At 47.8% G+C, this 21,336-nt stretch overlaps 1 protein-coding gene across 5 annotated transcripts in view; it reads right to left on the bottom strand.

Annotated features, from left to right (window-relative positions):
- Nucleotides 1-21,336, bottom strand: part of LOC133111531 (transcription factor 12-like) — a 100,720-nt gene that overhangs the window by 53,540 nt on the left and 25,844 nt on the right. For all 5 annotated transcript variants that reach the window (XM_061221963.1, XM_061221966.1, XM_061221965.1 and 2 more), the window contains 2 exons: nucleotides 20,626-20,699; nucleotides 12,645-12,747 (listed from right to left, as the gene is read on the bottom strand). In XM_061221963.1, coding sequence (XP_061077947.1) covers nucleotides 12,645-12,747; nucleotides 20,626-20,699 — 177 coding nt within the window. The remainder of the gene's footprint in view (nucleotides 1-12,644; nucleotides 12,748-20,625; nucleotides 20,700-21,336) is intronic.

Here is a 21,336-nt window from a genome sequence, read left to right as displayed (position 1 = left end):
CAGACACACACATATACACACACACACACACACACACACGCACACACACACGCACGCGCACACACACACACACACACACACACACACGAGCGTAAGCACATACATACACACACTCTCACACACACACATAAACACACACGCACACACACATACACACAGACACACAGACAGACACATATACACACACGCGCACACACATACACGCAGACACACAGACAGACACATATACACACACACGTACAGACACACACACAGACAGATATACACACACATGCACACACACATACACGCAGACACACATACAGACACATACACACACTCACACACACACACAGACACACATATACACACACACGCTCACAAATGCATTTTCCCCTCACCTACAGGTCCACACAGGAAAACACTTGTGTGATTAATCAACATATGATCTGAAGAAATAATCAAACAAAACAACAAAAATAATAAAACAATGAGCAAAACAAACTAAACAAAAGTCCTTAAACTCTCAGGAAGGATATTCAGTTCAGTCAGAGATGAAGGATGTTACTCACTGCGCCACATCAAAGTTAGCATACAGGCCTGGTATCTGAGGACAGGAGAAACAATGGGCACCAGACAATGAGCCGGCGGCCTGTCCAGACGCACGACGGGGAAGGAGTGGATCGGGACTCTGAGTCATGGACGCGCGTGGGCGAAACAAGCCCCCTCAGAACACACACGAGGGGAGACGTGCGCTGTCGGACAACAGGGATCCCGACGTCAAATAACAACAACAATATGGGTTCTGAATGGAGTCGGTTATCCTTTGATGACGGTTCCAGACTACATCGGGGGGGGGGGGGGGGGGGGGGGGGGTAACAGCAGGAAAACGGCCGGGGTTTTAAAAGGACACTCCCTTTATTGTGTGGAGGGAGCAGTACAGTGCGAAGCCGGCGCCGATTGGCTGGGCGGTGATTGAGTGGCAAGTGGGTCACCCCTCCCGCCCCTCCCACATTAACGCTGGGGAATTTACAGGAGAACTCCTGATGCGGTCGCTGCCTTTCGGTCCTGCTCTGCGTCTCCAGCCCGGAACACACGCGGCACTGCGCGGTAAACGGGAAGCGACAGAGAATCTGGCAACCACAACATGACCACAGCTTCAGGACCATGAGAGAGGAAGCTGGGAGAGATCACTGCACCACACGATTCACCCACTGCATAACAGTCTGCCTTGTAATGACACAATATCATTCCTGTCTCTCAAGCAGAAAATATTCACTTGTTTTTATGGGTATTTACTTTTTGCTTGTCAAGAGAAAGTCTAAATAGAAGACTAAAGTACTTATTGACTTATTTTTTGGTCATTCATATGACATTACAAATATTATAGATGTATATTATATATAATATTATATATATAAATATCAGAGTATAAAATAAGAGATGGAAAGGGGCCTCCCAAACGATAAGGTCAAGAGTCAGATGAGTAAGTGGCCTCATAAGTAAACTCAAAGTTAAAGGTTTAGTGTTTTTATGTATTTATTCCAGTCCTCTGTCTGAACTCAACATAAACATCTAACTGTGTTTGTGCATGAATATCAGACCATAACAGGGCCAGGCATTCTGAGCAGTCAGACAGCCTCTCCCCTCTGGGTTAGTGCTAATTCTGCCCCTGCCACACAACCCTGGAGGCAGGAAAGTGACTCAGGCCCAGTGGAGCGACAGGAAATGAGAGGTCTGGGAAGTGGGCACTGTTTGGATCATTTCCTAGGGTGAGAAAAATAAATCCCAGCATATTATTAAACCTCACAAAGAGAAATAATCACAGGTCACACATATCACATGCCAGCGCTAATATTAATGAAGCAGCAGTAATTACACACAGTGCCCTGCTCGCTTGGCGCTTTTAATTCACTGGAATCCCTGCGTTCTGTGACTACAGTGAGAGTGGTTAACAGTACCGGAGGAGATTCTGCCAAGGAGCCCGACCACAGCGCATGCTGAGACAGGGCAGTTCAGCGGCGTGTTACTGGTAATGAAGATAAGGTCAGCGGCGGGGGCTCGGCTCGTGCTAAGTCTATTATTTCGATATCTCGCCGATGCAAAATGATTAAATAAAATTACGGCACGGCTCAACGGAGGATTAATTTCACAGGAACAAAAAAAAGCTCACATTAGCCGAGGTAGAAATCACCCGAAACGGGAAGATTAGAAAGGGCCGGTTATCTTCATCAGTCCCGATTTCTGTGCAACACCCAGCCGCCGGGAACCTCGGGAGAGGGAGACGGCGTGATCGCTGCATCGCTCAGCTCCAGGTACGGCAGGGGAGCCACCGCACGCCGGTACCCGGCACACGCTAAGAGAAACAACCGTCTCGCAGCGCAGGCACGCTCACGATCGACGCTCCGAACCTGCGGACCCCAGATGACACACCCGGGATGGGGTCAGCTCACGCAGCTCTCACACCTCCAGGTTTCACGCACAACATCCTGTCTGAGAGACGCATTCTCACAGGTGCCCTGTAAGGGCCTCCTCCGGAGACAGTCACAGGGAGAAAGCAGACCTCATTTGTTCCATAGGCGGGATTCTTTCCTTGTGAATCACTGCCTCGTCAGCGTAGCCCTTTTATTTAACGATCGCCAACGTTTTTATTGGCATCAGCTGCCCGTCGATGCGAGAGGGGGCACACTGGAGAGCAGGGCCAGAGACCCGGCCTGCTACAGCCTAAACTTCAAAAAGCTTTTCCACAGGGACTTCATGAGAACGTCTCCTGCCAGCTATCAAAGCAATTCCACAATTCAGCCTGAGCTTATTCAACGGGACTTACAAAACTAAAAAAAAAATTGAGAAATCAAATGAATGTGACACTAGTCTCTGAGCGAGTGTCCACTCTCAGCCTTTGCATGCACTGCTGCTGAAACACCCAGGGGACTCCTCCGGCATTTTCTTTTGCTATGGTTGTCTGCACCAGGCGGTTTTGGTTAAATACAAGCAAACAAAAACGCTGCCTCCACAGTTTTAGAGAACCCACGCTCTTTGGGACTGTACCTTAACCGTGAGCAGACAAACTTACACAAGTTTGTGGTGTTTCGTTTAGCATTACCAGGCTTTATATTATGAAAGGTTTTCTCTTGCAAATGGAAGGTGACAGAGGGAACAAAGAAGTGGGAACTGCGGTGCCATTCTAACAGACAAACTCTCTCTGTCTGTCTCTCTCTCTCTCTCTCCCTCTGTCTGCCTCTCTCCCTGGTGAAGTGGCAACACACCTGACAAAGGGGTCTGCAAGGACAGAACAAACAGGAAGACGTGAACGGAGGTGGAGGTGAACGGAGAGGAGAGAGTGAGAGTTTGAAAAGCGGAGAAGAATCGGAAGGAACTACAATATAAAAATGTTTCATAAAGAACATTTCCTGGTACCATATTCAGAGCTTCAAATACACACATAATTTTTCTGTGAATATTCCCGCTAAAAAAGCATTAACTGGGATTTGTGTTGCTGTTCTGTGCTGCGAAGTGCTTAGTCCAGACTCAAACATTGTAGAATGATTACAGCTGTAAATAGTCCCCCCAGCCCCGACCCCCCCCCCCCAACACACACGCACGCACATACACACACACATGCACACACGCACAGACATGCACACACGCACGCACCCAGAAACACACACACACACACACACACACACACACACACCTGCCTCACAGGGCCTGTTACATCATCAGGCCCTCCTCTCTCCTCCTTAGAGGGGTGGGCCCTCCAGCTGGAGAGAGAGCAGCCGCAGCACCCAGCCCCTCACACAGCTGATCCCAGGCAGCTGGGCAGCCTCGCAGGAGACAGGCCGAGGGCCCGGGGCCTGGCAGCGCGTGGAGGACAGGGGACAGGCCAGGGGCCCGGGGCCCCGCAGCGCACGCGGGACAAGGGACCGGACGCCGGGGCTCCTACAGCGGTGGGGCCCAGGAAGCGCTGGGCCACAGGGGAGCTCGGGAAGAGGGGGATTTGTGCCCTTTCAGCTCGTCTTGAGCTCTTCACGCTCGGCTGGGTTCAGTAATAGATAAAAACAGCCAAGAGCTCGGCAGAAGGACAGTCAGTAACCGCTAAGCCGCACTCTCCTCTGCCTGTCTGTCACTTCCTGCAGCTGTCCGCTCCCCCCACCTGTTCCCCACGGTCTGGGCCTGCTGCACGTACAGACAGACAGACAGACACAGGAGCGCGGAGCACACCTGGAGCTGCACATCCACACACAGAGAGCAGAGCGCTGCCCCTGCCAGCTACGCCACACGGCAGCAGCTACTCCCATCTTCCCCCTTCCGCCCTCCAGAGAGAGGCCCTGGGAGGGTTGTCAAGGACAACGCTCGCGGGCTGCGCTTGTGCTCGAGTGTCTGTGTGTGTGTGTGTGTGTGTGTGTGCGTGCGTGTGTGCGTGTCTGCATGCATGCGTGCGTCCATGCGTGTGCGGACGTTCGCGCATGTGTCCGTACGTGTGTTTTCGAGCATCTGCCTGGAACAACAGCTGCGCGAGTGAGACAGAGAGAGAGACAGAGAAAGAGAGGGAGAGCGACGGAAGAGAAACAGAGAAAGAAGGAGCGCACTTGAGATGGAGAGAGAGGCGGGCAGAGAGGGAGGGGAGGGGAGAGAGGCGGCAGGCTTCCCCGGCACCTGTGACCCACACTGACTCGCAAACTGCGTGCACACCTGAGCTGCACCTGGCCACAATCACTGCTGCAGCTGCCTCAGCTGGGGGGGTTCGGCTCCCGGGGGAACGTGCGTTAGAGAGAGCGCTGCCGAACGGACCGTGCCTGAGTAACAGCCGCTGGGGAGGCCAGCGCGAGCTGGGATTTGGCGTGCCGTGATAAGCCTTAAGGAACAATCGCAACTGAAAAGAGAGAGAACAACCCAGACATTGAAAGAGAGGGATTTCTCCCCCCCCCCCCACCACTTCCCCACTGGTTTTACAAAAGGCAGGGAAAACATGGTTAGGCACCGCCGTCACCCTCCCCAGACAAGAACCCCCCCCCCCCTTCACAGGGAAGGCTCCACGCGCTTTGCATTGTCACTAAACGGCTGCATAATTTAATTTCCTGCAAATCCATTAGGTTGCATCTAAAAGGGAGGTGAAAAGCAGAGGAGGGAGAGTCTGGGGTGCGGGAGAGAATTCGCTCAGCGCGAGGACCGTGGCGAGAGCGAGAACGATGGCAGGGACCCCCGCTCCCTCAGCGAGCGCGCGGCTTTAAACGCGGTCACGCGGTCACAGCCGTGTCAGAGCGTCGCCCGTTCCAGTCCCAGAGTGCCGTTCACATGGAATATTAAAGCGGCAAATGTGTGCTTTATTCTGGCGTTACGTGTACTGTACTGTGTCGTTCTCAGGTCTGTCTCACAAGAGATTCTAATTCAAATACTGTGCACTTCCCGGCTCTGTGAGCCAGGGCAACGGGCAATCATCTAATCCAGGAAACCCACTTAAGCAAATACACATAAATCCATTTCCTCCTTTGGTACTGGAACTTGAGTATCTTGTCCCAAGAGTAGCAGTGGGCTTCTGATTGGCTCAGTCCACGCTCACTAGAGAACTCGGTGCAGAACCGGCCGAGCTGCACCATTAAAATGAGGAAGAAGATACGTCAACAGAGGAACACGTATGTGGCCAGTCCAGCGAGGGAAAAATTCATTGCAAATTCAAGGGAAAATCTTGCAACTTTCTAAGAAAATGTAAAAGCAAATTACTGGCAAGCCAGATTCTCAGAAACTGTTTAAATTTTTTGCCGTCTGTTTCAAATTTACAGCACGTCAAAATGGTGGAGGGCAGACTGTAAACGAATGAGACATTTTCCAACCACAGACAAAGGAAAGCCAAAAGAAAAAAAGAAAAATGACAAACTAGTCTGGACACTGGATGAATTATGATAATCTCATTACGCCTCACGCCTTCATCAACATTCTGTCAGGCTCAAGCGGATTTGCTGTGGACTTCAGCTGACCAACTCGGAATGTCCAAATCGAATTTCTCTCTGCCCACGTACGACCACGCAATGAGCAAACGTCTGGAGCTGAACTTCACCGTAAGAAACCGCCAGACCCGCACGTTAAGGGAGGGAAAGCGAAAGGAAGAGCTCTTAATCCTGAGGTGTGGCGTTTGGTACGGCGGGAGAATAGGCCGCAGGAAGAAGCCTCACGGAAGCGTGTGGCGTCACCCGATCCCACGCAGACCAGCCGGCGCGGGCAGCACCGTTCCTGAAGATCTGCGATGGAAGATCATTCTATAACGGCTTCCGGAGGGATCCTCCCTGATGGGCAGGGCGGGTAGCGAGACGCCGGGCTCGAAGCGTCTGTCAGGAGACCGCACGCCGCGTCCCCCAGCTCCATTAACCGCTGCCTAATAGAATTAATCTACCCAGAGATCCGGGGAGTGACTCAGAGCCGTGGTCCCCGAGGCAACGGTCGTCGCGGGAGACGGGCCCGGGCCACTTCCAATAACAGGTGCTCACAGCGCCCTTCCGCAGGGGGTTCTCTGGGCTTCTGAAGCTCCCGTTGGCTTGTTGGAGGTAGTGCCGGCACGAAAGGCACATGTGCTGAGTAACTCGCACGCGCGCGGCGGTGACGATGTGGACTACGCAGGAGGAGCCGGTTACAGTAACGTCAAGCTCCCTTTCTCACCCGGGCCGGGGGAACCTGATACCGATGCCAGCGCAGCAGAGAACAGATACAGGCCCTGGCACATGGCCCCACACTCTGGACTGGGGCTCGTTTTTAATTACCGTCCATTACTACGAATGTTCACAACACCAACCAACACCAACAAATAACGCTGTTATGGGAGAGCGTACAACTGGAGGGGAAACTGAACGTAATCACTGGGCAGTTACCAGGCAGAAACAAATACAGGTCCCACACTGACCAATCACAAAGACTGTGACTGGTCAGTGTGGTCCTCCATTGGTCAGTGTGGTCATGGGGTAGTCACAGAGGCACAACTTCCTGTGTGAAACCACAGGGAAACTCACTCCCCCCTTCCTTGTCTTGGCTTATCTTCTGTGGTAATTGTTCAGAGTACAAGAGAACATTATCGACTATATTCCCGTAACTCTGTCTTCCCTGTAATTGTGAGATCAGAGGAAATGGGGCACGAAAGTGGCGAAGGAGAGCACCTCCCTTCCAACCTCCCCCCCCTCTCCTGCAACTCAGAGTACAAACAGCAGTACTGTCTGGTCAGATAGAGATGACTCACAGCAGTCAGGGAAGTCTATACTTATCATAGTACTGTAGGTGCTTCATACGAGGAAGCCTTTTAATTACAATAGTCTGAGCTGACAATTCAATTAATTATATCTTAGATAAACCACTTCTATGTGTGTGTGTGTGTGTGTGTGTGTGTGTGTGTGACAGAGAGAGGGAAAGAGAGGGAAAGAGAGGTAATGTGTGAGTAAGGTGTGGAGGAGAGGAACTGAGACACACAAAATGTTCAAAAGGGCCACAAAGAAAATGAAATCACAAGGCCTTGATGCATCAACTTCCAAATTACTTCTGAGAAGCATGAAAAGGCACAAGGTTTACGGCCCTGTCAGAAATGAAAAGGCATTCTAAGGCCTGATAAACAGTTTGGTTAAGGAGCTCTCGCTCCTGTGCAGGCCTTAAGCCCGGTGTCTGAAGGGAAAATGGCCCCCGGGTTCAGGTCCAGACGGGAACACTGGGAGACTATCAATGAAGACGCGGCATGGAGCGCCACCATTTGACGCGATATCCCAGAATGCTCTGCGACAGACCATGAAAGCCCTGCGTTGTGTAGCACAAAGCTTCTATGACACTTAATGCCTTACATATGAACTCTAGACTTCAAAGGGCTTAAATGAAAACTGATGCACGATTTTCCTTTTCCCCTCAATTCTGTCCGACGAAGTACAAACACGGGCCCTAACATTACTCAAGATTACGAACAAAATAAATGCATGCTGCTTCTAGACTAAGCGCAATGTGTCTTCAGTTGTACAGGTGCAACTGACTTCAAACTTAACCCTAGCTATTTTTCTTATCGCAAGATCAATGAAAGTGTTAGTATAGGTGCAATTCCACAAGACAGATTTTAAATACTTTATATATATATATATAATTTCAAGTAAATACATTTGAGATTTGAGCCATGAACAACAACTGACGGATCCAAAAAAAACCCCACTCAAATGCATGTGTACTTTTCAAAGACATCATCCTACTTGCATTCATGACAGCACACACATTGTACAAACCCACAGCACAGCAGGAAATAACTGAAACATAGGCTACTTAAACATAGCCTATGGGAATTGTGACTCAATGTGGTGGTTCAGACTGGTATATATACACTCTATGTGGGAGGGCAGTTTTGCAGTTACCAACCGTTACCGTTCACTTGTTGATCATCAAAAGAATAAAAGAAAAAAACTAAAGTGTATTTTGTGTATGATCGTAGTTGGTCACGCAAGTAAATACAGCACTAGCTGAATCGGCAAAATTCCCAATCCGTGTGCAAATTCTTCATTAATCTAAAGCTGGATTAGATGTTATTAGATATTACTTCAAACGATGAATCACAGCATTACACATTGCCTCACTCCCTCAAGGAAAACAAACAGACCAAGTCTCTTCCAGAAAAGCTTTCTAAAGGCTCTTTTGAAAGCTTTCTTTTTCTTACAAATAATTCATTTACTCAGCAGACATCCTAGCCAGGGGCCTTGTAAGAGCTCACGGTTTGACATTTGCACTTTACGTAACCCTTTCGTACAGTCGGCTGCTCACTTGAGCACAACAGATAAAAGGCCTGTAGCGTAGTGGTTAAGGTACATGACTAGGGCCTGCAAGGTTGGCGGTTCGATCCCCAGTGTAGCCACAATAAGATCCGCACAGCCGTTGGGCCCTTAACCCTGCATTGCTCCAGGGGAGGATTGTCTCCTGCTCAGTCTAATCAACTGTACGTCACTCTGGATAAGAGCATCTGCCAAATGCCATTAATGTAATGTAAAAGTAAAGGGTATAGAGGAAAGGTGCCACCTGGAATGTGAACCAATGACCTTCGGGTTTAGTCAAGTGTGTATCTGTGACACGGCAGGCTTTCGTCTTATCAGGCCGAGGGGAACAGGGACAATTGCGGGGGGCAGTGACTCCATCCTAAAACCGCCAGGCTGCCACGCCCCGTGTGAGGACAGGATAAGGAGGCTTGGTGGGTGTGGCCTGTCGCCAGCCTTGCTGCCGGGCGTGGCTGACGCGTGTGTGTTCCCAGGGGGCCTGGGGGGAGTGCAGAGGGGGGGGGTCAAGCAGCACATGGCAGCCAGATGAGCTGACCACTGGCCGGGACAGCTAACATGAACACAGAGCAGCACGCTGGCATTGTTAGCACCATCTGAATGCATTTAAATGCAGAATTCAGGATGCTATGCTGCCTGGAAATGTGCCATCGTTTTTTCCAAAAAATATTTTTTCTTTTCATTGATGTGTCCCATTGTTTACTCATTGTACGTCCCTCTTGGCCAGGTCTCCCTCAGAAAAGAGAATCTATCATTTATATCTCAAAGACATCTGGTTAAATAAAGGTTTTTGAAAACAAATTGGTAGCACATCCAAATAGCATGATCTTCAGTTAATCGGTCAAACTGGTGGGTATTAGCGGTTCCAGAATGATAATTCAGTAGTGTAACATCCTAAATGTATGAATGGCGTGTGTGCCAACCGTTTAACTAAAGAGAAAAAATAACACATCTTACATTTCCCCCTCATTTCTGTTTCCTCCGCACCGTGCAGCATAAGTAGCATGACCTTTGAAATGATCCACCATTCGTCTGGCTGTATAACACATTTCAACAGCCAGAGCAATTAATATACTGTGTCAAATAAACAGTGATTACCAGCCATCTGCCAGGTTCTAAAGGACAGACATGTGAAAGTTCAGTACCACGTATAACAGCTGACCTCAAACGACCCCAAGCTGTTTTCAACTTGCTGTATTTGACCGTGTTATAACGCTGCAGGGCCTAAACCCTCCACCCGGTACCGCTCCTTACATACTGATCCAGAAAATAAAAACACAAGCACCCTGCCAGGCTTCCCGCTCAACGAGAACCTCTTAAGGAGCGACATTTCTTCTCGGAACCGAGGTTGATTTATTCCGTTCTCAAAAGCATCGTTTTCTGGTTCATGTGAAAAATTGTGAAAAAATCATCTGTACTTTCCGGTGTATTTCTCCCATGGCGCAGGATGGTGTGGGGCACGTCAGGTGTGAAAACACGCTGAACCGATTTAAAAGCACCCCATCTTCCCTGACGTTCCACCTACTTACGCTGAGTCATTTTAACTGGCATAAAGACAATTTTGCAGTAGAAATCAATCAAGTGTTTTTCTTTTTGTTTCCTGGAGGTTCAGCTTCCTTCATTGGATCAAGCCAAATATTTAAAGCAGGCGAACATAGTGCCTTTATTTTTACCAAAATGTTTTTGCAGACTGCTGAGATTTAGGCCAGCACTTCCAAACATTCTGTACACTCGCCTTGTCCTAAGGGTAAAAAATTACCCGCCTTCACTAAACCCCTGAAATAAAGCAGCTTAATTGAATTTTAAACCCCAAATCTATTTTGCATGAAGAAACAGCCTGTCACTCATCACAAACTTTGTCATGAAAATTTAAATTTAAAAAAGGTCATTTAGGGGCTTTTCTCTGATGTTAAACATAGTGGCGGGTATTTTTCTACCCTTAAGAAAGCACAAGGGTTCAAGTACGGGTCGTGACACAAAATGAGTGGCAGGAGCGTATGAGTTGGCTCCAGGAACGAGTCTGTAGTCCACGAGGCTACAGTATGTCAGAATGTGTATTCCACGGGTCCCTGAAAGGCACTACATTTCTCATTTTGGGTCAAAGTATTTCTAATTTGGGCCCTGATATGCCAAACAGGACGGGTGATTTTGGGTAATCCACTAAGATCACTCCGGCTCGGTCTTAAAACGGCAATGCAGAGATCTCGCATGAACAAGCACAAGTACAAGTGGACCGCACACGAGCCTGCGCACTGAGCACAGAACACGCAAGTCTTTAATATCCCTCCGTGAGGGCCCCTGCTGTTCCACTACCGCACAATAACCTCAAAAACAGCGTTTTGCTGAGGTTGTGCAACAGTACAGTAATTCCATGTAAATCCTCCATGTTAAAGATGAAATTGCAGTCGATACAAACAAGGCTCGTCTTCCCACCCTCGCCCCGCTTGGGTAATCTGCGCAGTGTGCACACGCTCAGATCGTCTCACTTCCTGACACATCACTACATCAGATCATTTACATATTTTGGTAATTTAAAGCATAATTAGACTCAATGTAAGGGACAATTGAGACACTAGGAGTCCCCACCATCCCCCCATACAAACACATATACAGTACACACTGTTACATGCACCCACGAGATCAACAGCCAGAGAGGTAACATGTTATTTCTTTCTTTGTTTTAAATCTCTGTGTACCAGCACATTATAAGCCACTTTACATGGTGACGAGTCCCCACAGAATGGTTCAATTCTCCAGAGTGCGCTACAGGGAAGGCTCTAAGGGGTAAACTACAAAGACAGAAAGCCGGTGAACACATTCAAATTTGTTACCCCTAGCCCAGCCCACCTTTACATTATTGGACACAAGTATTTCACTTCCTCCTGCCAGTGAAAAGAGGCACTGCGTGGGTCAGCAGAAAAAAGCTTTAGCGGGATTACAGACCCGATTGTGTCAAGTGCAGGAGAACTCCCAGATTTATGAAATGAATTGTAATTAAAAAAAAGTCCACACAGCACATAATCAAGAGACTGTCTATAGACACAGCGAACATTAACACCCAGCGAGTCCACCCCGAAAATGAGCGTCTGCTATTACCCGGGCAGTTATGCAAACACCATGATTGAAGGAGGAGAGGGATTGCTGTTGCAGGGAACGTAGGGCATGTGGAGGGCACAGAGACGGCAGTTGCGCTCCTGTCATATTTCTATTTATTTATTTTATTTTTTTCCATACCCATTTTTCTGGTTTTGCATACCACTGTATAATTCAGAGGTGCACCTAACTACGTTTTGTCCAAGACGTAAGACGTGAAAAGGGTAGGGACAAAAAAGCAATTGCAATTAACTGTTGCAATTTATGCTATTCCTCATGAAATGGTTTGACTGGTAATGGTAATAAAAGCCAGTACTGGAGTCCCGACATTCCCGCCCCCACCGTCTCGGATGATTTTGTTCCAGTTCCTTCTCCACACTTGTGTAAATTAACTCGGCACACCTGCTCAGCATGTTAAAACTGCCACCCCTCCACCTCCTTAAAAATCCTTTCCGCCACTGCCAGTTGCCTCTCCCGATGGCTGGGAGCCGGTCTTTTGTGATGGAAAATCGTACTGATGGTGTGACTTCTATCCCGGGGGAGGGTCAGCGTCTGAAGACTGTCACCAGAGGAAGTGAAAGAGGGAGGGAGGGAGGGAGGGAGGGATGGAGAGCGAGAGAGAGAGAGAGAGAGAGAGAGAGGGAAGAAGACAGAAGCTGCACTCTTAGTGCCTGAGAGAGCTGCCGGCTTTGGGCACACAGATCTAAAAGGACCCAAATGCCCCGGTGGCACTCTGAGGGCCCGGGAGGCAGGGGCGGGTGGGGGGAGGGGGGGGCGGCGCAGTCAAAGTCACCTACTTACCCATGATGCCGGAGTTGATAAAAGGTGTCGGGGACAATCCTTCATGGGACACTAATCGACTGTCACTCAGCTGATCACCATAATGAGGGTTGTCTGCAAACCCCTGGGGGAAGAGCAGAGATGGCAGCATTAAGCACACCGCAAGGCACAGCCACTAATTGAGTGCTATGACACTCCTCTAATTACTGAGCGAGGCAGCGCGATTGGTCAACTGTCCCCTCCAACCGTTACTTTCTTTTTTCCTCTTTTGCACCCTGCATCATCTGCGACATTAAAAAAAAAGCGTAATCTGGACTTGTTTACCAATGGAAGAAGGTGCCCCGAAGTGCTGACTCGGGAGAAGCCGCAGCTGTTTGGGGATAAACTTGCTCGTTTTCCCCCCCCTCCGCACCCCCTGCACCCAAAGCAGCTTGGAGAAGCGGTGGGACCGCGATGGGCCATTAGGCTTGGCGTCTAATGGCGGGCGCGCACCCCGGGTTAATGTGGGCGAGCGCACGGGCGAGGGCATGCAAATGGACTCGCGCCGTCTTAATTATTTTCAGCGCCTGGACGAAGTGCGAAACTGTTGGCGAGGGGCAGATGCAGCCCCCGCTCTGACACAGGAACCCGGATCATTAATCATCTCCACGTCGCCGTAGAAACAAGGTGGCGGAGACAGTTACCCTCGGCAATAGCGCTCCGTGACTCATGTGGGCTCCTGTCAGACTGACTCATACCGAACCGCACAAACACAATTAAGGATTATGACTGCGATACACTATGAAATATAACGTTTTGCGACAGCGTATATTGACTATACACTGTCACGAAAACAGCCCGGAGTCGACAATCACGAAATGCCAATTTCAGCCAGGAACGTCTTAAACGCGCGTGATTACCGGATGCTGCATGTAAACAGACACACACTTAAACCCCTCACTTCTGAGGTGACTGAAGCTTATAAAATCTGGGCCCTTCCCCACTGCGCCAGTGCAGCGGCCTTTCATGCAGCTATCAGCTCTGTGGCTGGATATCGGTCACAGTGCGCTCTTTTAAAAACGCCGGAGTCTAGCGCCATAAAAGATACTCCGCGCCGGTGCTAATCCCCGGCCCTGTGAAAATCCGCCAGCGCTCCCGTCCAATGCGGGAGGCAGGGCGCCCCGCAATCTGTCTCCCAACACTGCATTAATTCCCGGGGGGAAGGCCGGAACAGCACGCTGGAATTTTCTATAGGCTTTTTTCCCCATAAACTCATATCCCTCCAATTCAACATCCACTAAAAAATCTTATTATCCAGGTTTTTTTTCCCGTAAACGGATGGTGATGGAGTAATTTGAAAGGCGGCGGAGGGTTGCGCGGCCGGCCGAGGTTCCTCTTTGTGTTTGGGCCGGGCCCCGTCCTCCTCGCGAACGACGGCAGGGCCCGATTCGCCGACGCCGCCCCCGCGAGCCGAGTCACGCGCGCGACGGCGCGCTCTATCTCGCCGTGTCACACGCGCACAAATCAACACGCAAACACCCCAGATACGCGCTGCGGTGGTGTCAGATTCTATCCAACTGCGAACGGGATTGTCTTCTTCAGACAACACATTTAATTTAGATAAAGAAAACACTAGATCCGCAGATACGTTGTTGCCAAAACATTCATAAAATGTTTTGTTAGCAATAAATAGATGCGAATGTCGAATCTAAGATAACTGCTACGCTGTTAGACGCTCCAGTTCCCAGCAAGCAGAAAGGCTTTAAATGAAAGGGTTTTAATTTGAAGCAGTTTGTGGTCGCTGAGGGCTCTATCCCTGCTCTCTCTGTGTTTGGGTGGGAGGGGAAGACAGTGAGGCAGGGATAGGACGGCGGGAGAGGAGAAGGTTTGGAATAATGGCCGGAGCGCAGAGACAGTGCACCGTGCGAGTCGTCCCCCGGGACTATTAGATCATCAATCACGGAACATTCATCATCTGCGCGCGGCGCGGGGCCCGCGCTGGGGGAGACAGTAATGGCCCGGGAGCCGGGGCCCGCGCTATCTCTGCCTCTCGCTGTCACTTCCAGCGAAAGGGCCAGTTACTGTCAGAGCCGCCGCTGTCAGGCCGCGGCTCAGGGATGAGTCACGGCCCGGCGTCCCCGCCCAGCGCTGCCGGGGGAACGCCGCTCGCTGCCCGGTGTTCGCGGCGGGCCGGGAGACCCTCGCGGCGGGGCCCCGGGGCGGCGGGGGCCCGGCTGTCACGCGGCCCCGCCCGCGGCCCCAGCTGCCCAGGAAGCGGCTGGTGGCCCGCGGCCAAGGTCAGAGCGGTGGCCCGGAGTCCCCGCTCACGGTCAGCTCAATCACACACGACGGCCATTTTAACTCAAAAAGAGCTTCTTCACTGAAATACTCCCATCTGTGCCCCGGGCTCTCTCTGCCTCACCGCGTCAGCTACGCTATTCAGGAAACGGAATGAGAACGTGATCATATTTAAATGAGTCCATGTAAATATGCATGCAAATGTAGGAATATAGTACATTACACATTTGCTGCTAATTATGTACAATAAGGTCGTGTTAATACATGTCTGGTGAAAATAAGCAAGGCAACGTAAACAAACAGCATGTATTCTCTAAATGCAGAATAACTTTGACCACTGTAGCACTGTTTAAGCCTTGTTTTCAGTTTGGGTTAAATCACCATTTTTAGTCATTTAAATTATTATTTTTTTTGTAAAAGACTAAATTAGGACTTATTTTCTGTTTCTATTTGTCTATTTGTCATCATCATCATATTGACATCATTTCTTTTTGCATCATGCCAGTATGGCTTCTTTGAATATAATAATATAAACATAAAAAATAACTCATAATATCAGTTCAAACAATAAGTATCAATAATCCATCACATTTTCACAGAAAGATAATGTATGCCCAATGCCTTCATTATAGCAGATTTCTTACACAAAAAAAGGTTTAAATTGTTAATGTGATCTAGCCAAGTTAAATACATACACACTCACTTTATTAGGAAAACCTACTTATTCATGCGATTATCTAATCAGCCAATCGTGTGGAAGCAGTGCAATGCATACAATCATGTAGCTATGGGCCAGGAGCTTCAGTTAATGTTCACATCAACCATCAGAATGGGGAAAAATGTGATCTAAATGATTTCGACCCTGGCATAATTGCTGGTGCCAGACGGGCTCCTGGTTTGAATATTTCTGTAACTGCTGATCTCCTGGGATTTTCACACATCTCTAGAGTTTACTCAGAGTGGTGAGAAAAACAAAAAAATTCCAGTGAGTGGCAGTTCTGTGGATGGAAACGCCTTGTTGATGAGAAACTTCATGAGAGTTTATGAGACTGTTTCGAGCTGACAGAAAGGCTACGGCAAGGCAACTCAGATACCCACTCTGTACAATTGTGGTGAGCAGAAAAGCATCAGAATGCACAACACGTCGAACCTTGAGGCGGATGGGCTACAACAGCAGAAGACCACGTCAGGTTCCACTTCTGTCGGCCAAGAACAGAAAGCTGAGGCCGCAGTGGGCACAGGCTCACCAAAACTGGACAGTTGAAGACTGGAAAAATGTAGCCTGGATTGATGAATCTCAATTTCTGCTGAGGCATACAGATGGTAGGATCAGAATTTGTGAACAGCATGAATCCATGGACCCAACCTGCCTTGCATCAACAGTCCAGGCTGGTGGCGGAGGTGTAATGGTGTGGGAATTTTTTTTGGCACACTTTGGGCCCGTTAATACCAATCAATCATCGTTGAATACCACAGATTTTTTAAATAATGTTGCTGACCGTGTGCGTCCCTTCATGGCCACAATGTACCCATCTTCTAATGGCTACTTCTGGCACGATAATGCACCATGTCACAAAGCAGAACTAAAACTGGTTTCATGAACGTGACAATGAGTTCAATGTTCTTCAGTGGCCTTCCCAGTCACCGGATCTGAATCCAATAGAACACCTTGGTAGAACGAGAGAATCTCAAAGGAATTCTTTCAACATCTTGCGGAATCCATGCCATGAAGAATTGAGGCTGTTTTGAGAGCAAAGGGAGGCCCTACCCAGTATTAGTATAATGTATATGTTCCTAATAAAGTGCTCAGTGAGTGTATATTTTTATACTGTTTGCAATTGAGATAAAGATAATATATTGCATATAAATTACATATAAATTGCATTTCTGTAATGCATTAAATCCCAATAATGTCCTTGTTCTTTTTGTCCCAGGCTAACAGTGTCACAGGTGCTAATAGTTAAACAGACCTCTAAACAAATTTGTGCTAAGCATTGGAGGTGCAACTGCCGTCCTGGTCTGCCATTTTCCTGCCCAGGTCCGGGACACACTCGTATTCTGGGAAAAGGACCTTGCTCATTTAAAAAAAACCCAACTCACTGAGGGATAAAAAACAAACGGCCAGTTTGGCTTTTACAAAAGCAGAAGCCGTTTACGCAGAACTGATCTCTGCGGTACCGCCCAGCCTGTTTACCACAAACGGCAGGGTCATCAAAGAGCCTTCACCACTACACCACTTAAACCAATACAGAAAATAAAACTGCCCCACAAGCACTGAAATATCTCTGCCGCATTAACGTTCCAGTTCTTGCTGAAATATACATTCCCTTTGAGGCCTAATCCGTTGTTTGCCGCTCTCTATTTGCGCTCTCGGCCTGGAGCCTGAACGTAAAGGCGGGAACAGAGACGAAACGGCGGAGACACCTGATGACATGCACGGCGACGCTCCCGCAAAATAACGGGGAGGGCTGGGCTGACAGGGATCGCACCGAGCGCATTGAAATTACGAGGAAGAACGGAACCAGGGATTAGAACAGTGCGGATCAGCGGTGGTCTGTGACACAATGCAAATCCAATCTCTGTGCGTGCGCGTGTGTGCGTGTGCGTGTGTGTGTGTCTCTGACACTTCAAAGAATCGCACTCCACAAGCCAAACCCGCAGCAGGCAGTAGCTGGATGGCTTGCGCTCTGAGCAGAAGGCAGGGAGAATAAAGAGCAGAGATCACTAATGTGTGATTAGAATGTTTGTAGCTGAACATTGTATTCTAATGCTGATGTCACAATCAGTACTGCCAATCAGGCAATGGAGTTCTAGAAAAAGAATTCTGAAAAAGAACATTCCAGAAAGCCTCCTCTTCGGAGGGTTAAGCACAACGAATCTACCCCGGTTTCACCGCACCATATTTACATGTGGGGGCTAAGAACGGGCTAACATTTTCAGCTTGCTCATTTCTAGTTTCATTTCGCCTGCGAGCTGCTGCAGGGGAGGTTGGCCTGTTGTGTTCTTTAGAAAGCGTCCTTTGGAAAGATGAAGAATTGCAGACAAAGGAGGGACAGCAAGTTTGAAGTGGAGAAATCACACACAGCAAGAGAGATGCATATGCAGGCCCAGGGACAAAGGGGCTACAGATTGATAGAAATCTGTGCGACCTGACCTAGCTTTTTTCCTTTAAGACAGACCACAGGAAGAGTTTGACACAATAAAAGCATCCTGTTGTTGGCCAGTGATTTCTGGTGAATGAAAAGAGAATTAATAAAAAAATAAAAAATAAAAACACAGCCTACTTTTCCACACCATAATGTCTCTGTGTTCTTCAAATCAGATCTACATAATGGCGTGTTTTTCTATCAGGGCTCACTGAGAAGCAGCTATACTTAGAAGGTAATGTTAAATGCTGGCCTTGTGTTCTTCTCATTTGGAAAAATCAGTCCGCTCTCTAAATTAACATTCGGCTCAAGAAGCAATACTTTTTCTTTATACAGCTCACCGGAATAAGTGAGAATTTAGAGCATAAATTACTTCATTAATACAATAATTAATTGTTATCTAAATGCTACATTTATATAAATAATTCATGTTTTCAGCAAATAATTTATAACATTGATACCTATTCAAATTCCATAATGAGGCACTGGGGAAAAAACACGAGCAGCTAAAGATCTGCGCATATCCATCTGACCTGCCTCGTCTGAGTTACGCTCACGCCCGTATGAATAAACATGAACGGCGGGTAAACACGAGCGCGCTTTCCCCGACGCCGGCTGCCGGGCGGCGAAGTGCAAAGGCGCAAAACATCTGTCTGCCTCTGGACGCCCCTCCCTGGCCCTGTCGGGAACGCTGATTTATGTGCACCTGGAGTGGAAGATATCGGGCGTCTCCATCTTGTAATTCAAATCGGCGCGCCCGCGGAGTTATAGCCCGTAGATGTTCATTCGGGAAGGGCATCGCAGAGGAAAACAAGGTAGCGCGGGGAAGGCCCGGACCTGACATTTAGCTGATTTCTGATGGGAAGTGACAGGAGATTGACATTAAATGAAATTCATACAGGGGTGGCGAGAGGGAGAGCAGGGTGTAGGGGAAATAAACAAACAAATAAGCAAATACGGCGGAGCCGTTTCACGCCCAGCGAGGAGGAAGGCGAGACTCTCTGAGACCTTTATGGCGTAAATAGAGGTTACGCAGATGCCATGTTGTACAAATAGAAATTGGAATGAAACAGAGAAAAAAAAATAACTTGTTTTCCCTTCTGCTTCGAAAATAGACCACCTTTTCTGCCGGTTCCCCTTTTGTCAATTCTTTTACAATTATTATCCCGGCAACATTCATTCAGTCTGTGTTCGCTGCTATGTACACCTCAGAACTTTAGGTTATGTTAGGTGTGGGTTCCACCCGTTCCTCTAGATATCACCCTCCTTTAAAATGTATCTACTTTGAATATGCATGCAGAATATCGATCATCTGACACACCTTTGATTGACTCAGATGATCAAATCAATATGGTAGCCCTACATTCATGTGGCAGGTTACTGGACATTATATAAATGTGTATATTTAGTAAAATGTCTGGCTATGGAATAGAGAACCACTCTGTGTGGAGAAGATCCATCTCTACCACTGGTAGATGCAGCAGATATTAATCCTGATCACTCCTGTATGTGAATCCATATGCCTGTGTTTGTGCATGTGAGTGTACATGTGTGTGTTTTAATTAATCTGTCTGTCCAAACTAAAAAGGATATGGATAACGTGGATTGAATGGTTGGGACAGGGAAGAAATTATTACATTTAAATAAAATATGAATGAATGAAAATTGATCATGTCATCTTCAGCTATGCAAAAGCTTGATCTCTTAAATGCATTCAAAATATGTTGAGCATGAATCGGGCAACCACACTGTTATCATGTGTAGTTTATTCTCTTTACTTTCAAGATAAATCATTTTCAATTTAGGTAGGCTAGTTTGAGAGGGGGAAATAATGGTGCATGAGGTTTTGGAACGAAAACGGAGGCCTCGTCCTGCTATTAAAATAACCCATCATTTTAATATGTGGGTTATAGGTTTAATATCACTTCCCCTTTCCTTCTGTTTTCTACAGAAAAATGTACCACAGAATTCTGGTAGTTAGTCAGCTGCACAACCCCCCAAAAAAAACAGCCAAGGACTCAATAAAATGGAAACAATTACTTCAACCCAAAGTCATACCATAATAGCTGAAACAGACTGTCATGACTTCATATGAGACGTAGCTAACATTAGGTAAGTATAAAATGAAAACGCTTGGAATTAAAAAATTACTTTTAAATAACTAGGAATATGTACATTTATATCAAAAGGAAAATTTGAGTTTCTCTTGTATTCTTTTTATAATAGTAAATATTTATTTAATACCACAATCTTACTTACTTCAAAACTTATCACAAATGCTTATCGACTGATTATTTTGTATGAATAAATATACTAACAGTCAATAACAGTTCAAATTAACTAAAGCAAACACATTCAAATTAAACCACAGAATACAACCATTAATATATTAATAATCCCAAGAAAAAATAGTTTGTTAATAACAGGCCATGACAGAAGATAGGAACTGAAAGGTGAGGAATCAGAATGAGACAGAATGAGAATAAGGAGGCGCTGGCCCAGTCACTCAGAAGAGTGCGGCACGGACACACAGAGAGCGCAAGGTCAGGCTGCCAGGCTTCTCGAAGGACAGCTCTTACCCTGGAGGTCTCGTAGGAGGGGCTGGACTGGCCTCCCGCCACCCAGGACGCCTGGCTCGTCCTCTCGTCCATACCTGCCGAGAGAGGAGACGTAGAGCGCGTCAGCCCCGCGGGCAAACAGGAAGGGACACCCCGCCTGACTCCAGCGTCGTCCTGTCAGACGGACGCAGGCACGGCCGGGCTCACGGACAGGGGGCTGACAGGAGAGCGCACTCACACAGCGGGAGGAAACTGAGAGAGCTGGCCTACGGACACCTGGATGTGATGCTATTATAATAGCACAATACATACCACTGTGTGTGTGTGTGTGTGTGTGTGTGTGTGTGTGTGTGCATACATTCACACATCTAGCCCTTACCCTTCTAAAATAATAAAAAAACACCATTCCAGAGTGCACTGATCAGTAAGACTAGGCTATTTTTGATAACTGAGAAAGAACACTTGTCTCATGATGTCACGCAGAAGTTTCTACTCCAAATCTCACTTCTGATTGTACAAGTGGAAAACCAGGAATCATGCCCCTTTTCATCTCGGTCACAGGGTGAGCACACTGCCATTCTTAAGCAGAAGAAAAAAAACAGATCATTACTGGAAGCCGGTGACTAATCCATTACTTATCTTTTCAAAGGCCCTGCTTTATGAAGCCAATTCACTGTGCGTCATTTATTTAGGTTTACATAAATCAAACCGTAACCCGCAAGCTGTCTCTAA

This window comes from Conger conger, chromosome 15 (genome assembly GCF_963514075.1).
Source record: "Conger conger chromosome 15, fConCon1.1, whole genome shotgun sequence".
NCBI lineage: Eukaryota > Metazoa > Chordata > Actinopteri > Anguilliformes > Congridae > Conger > Conger conger.
The sequence above is the reverse complement of the archived record's forward strand: the minus strand, read 5'-3'. Positions and strand labels throughout refer to the sequence as shown.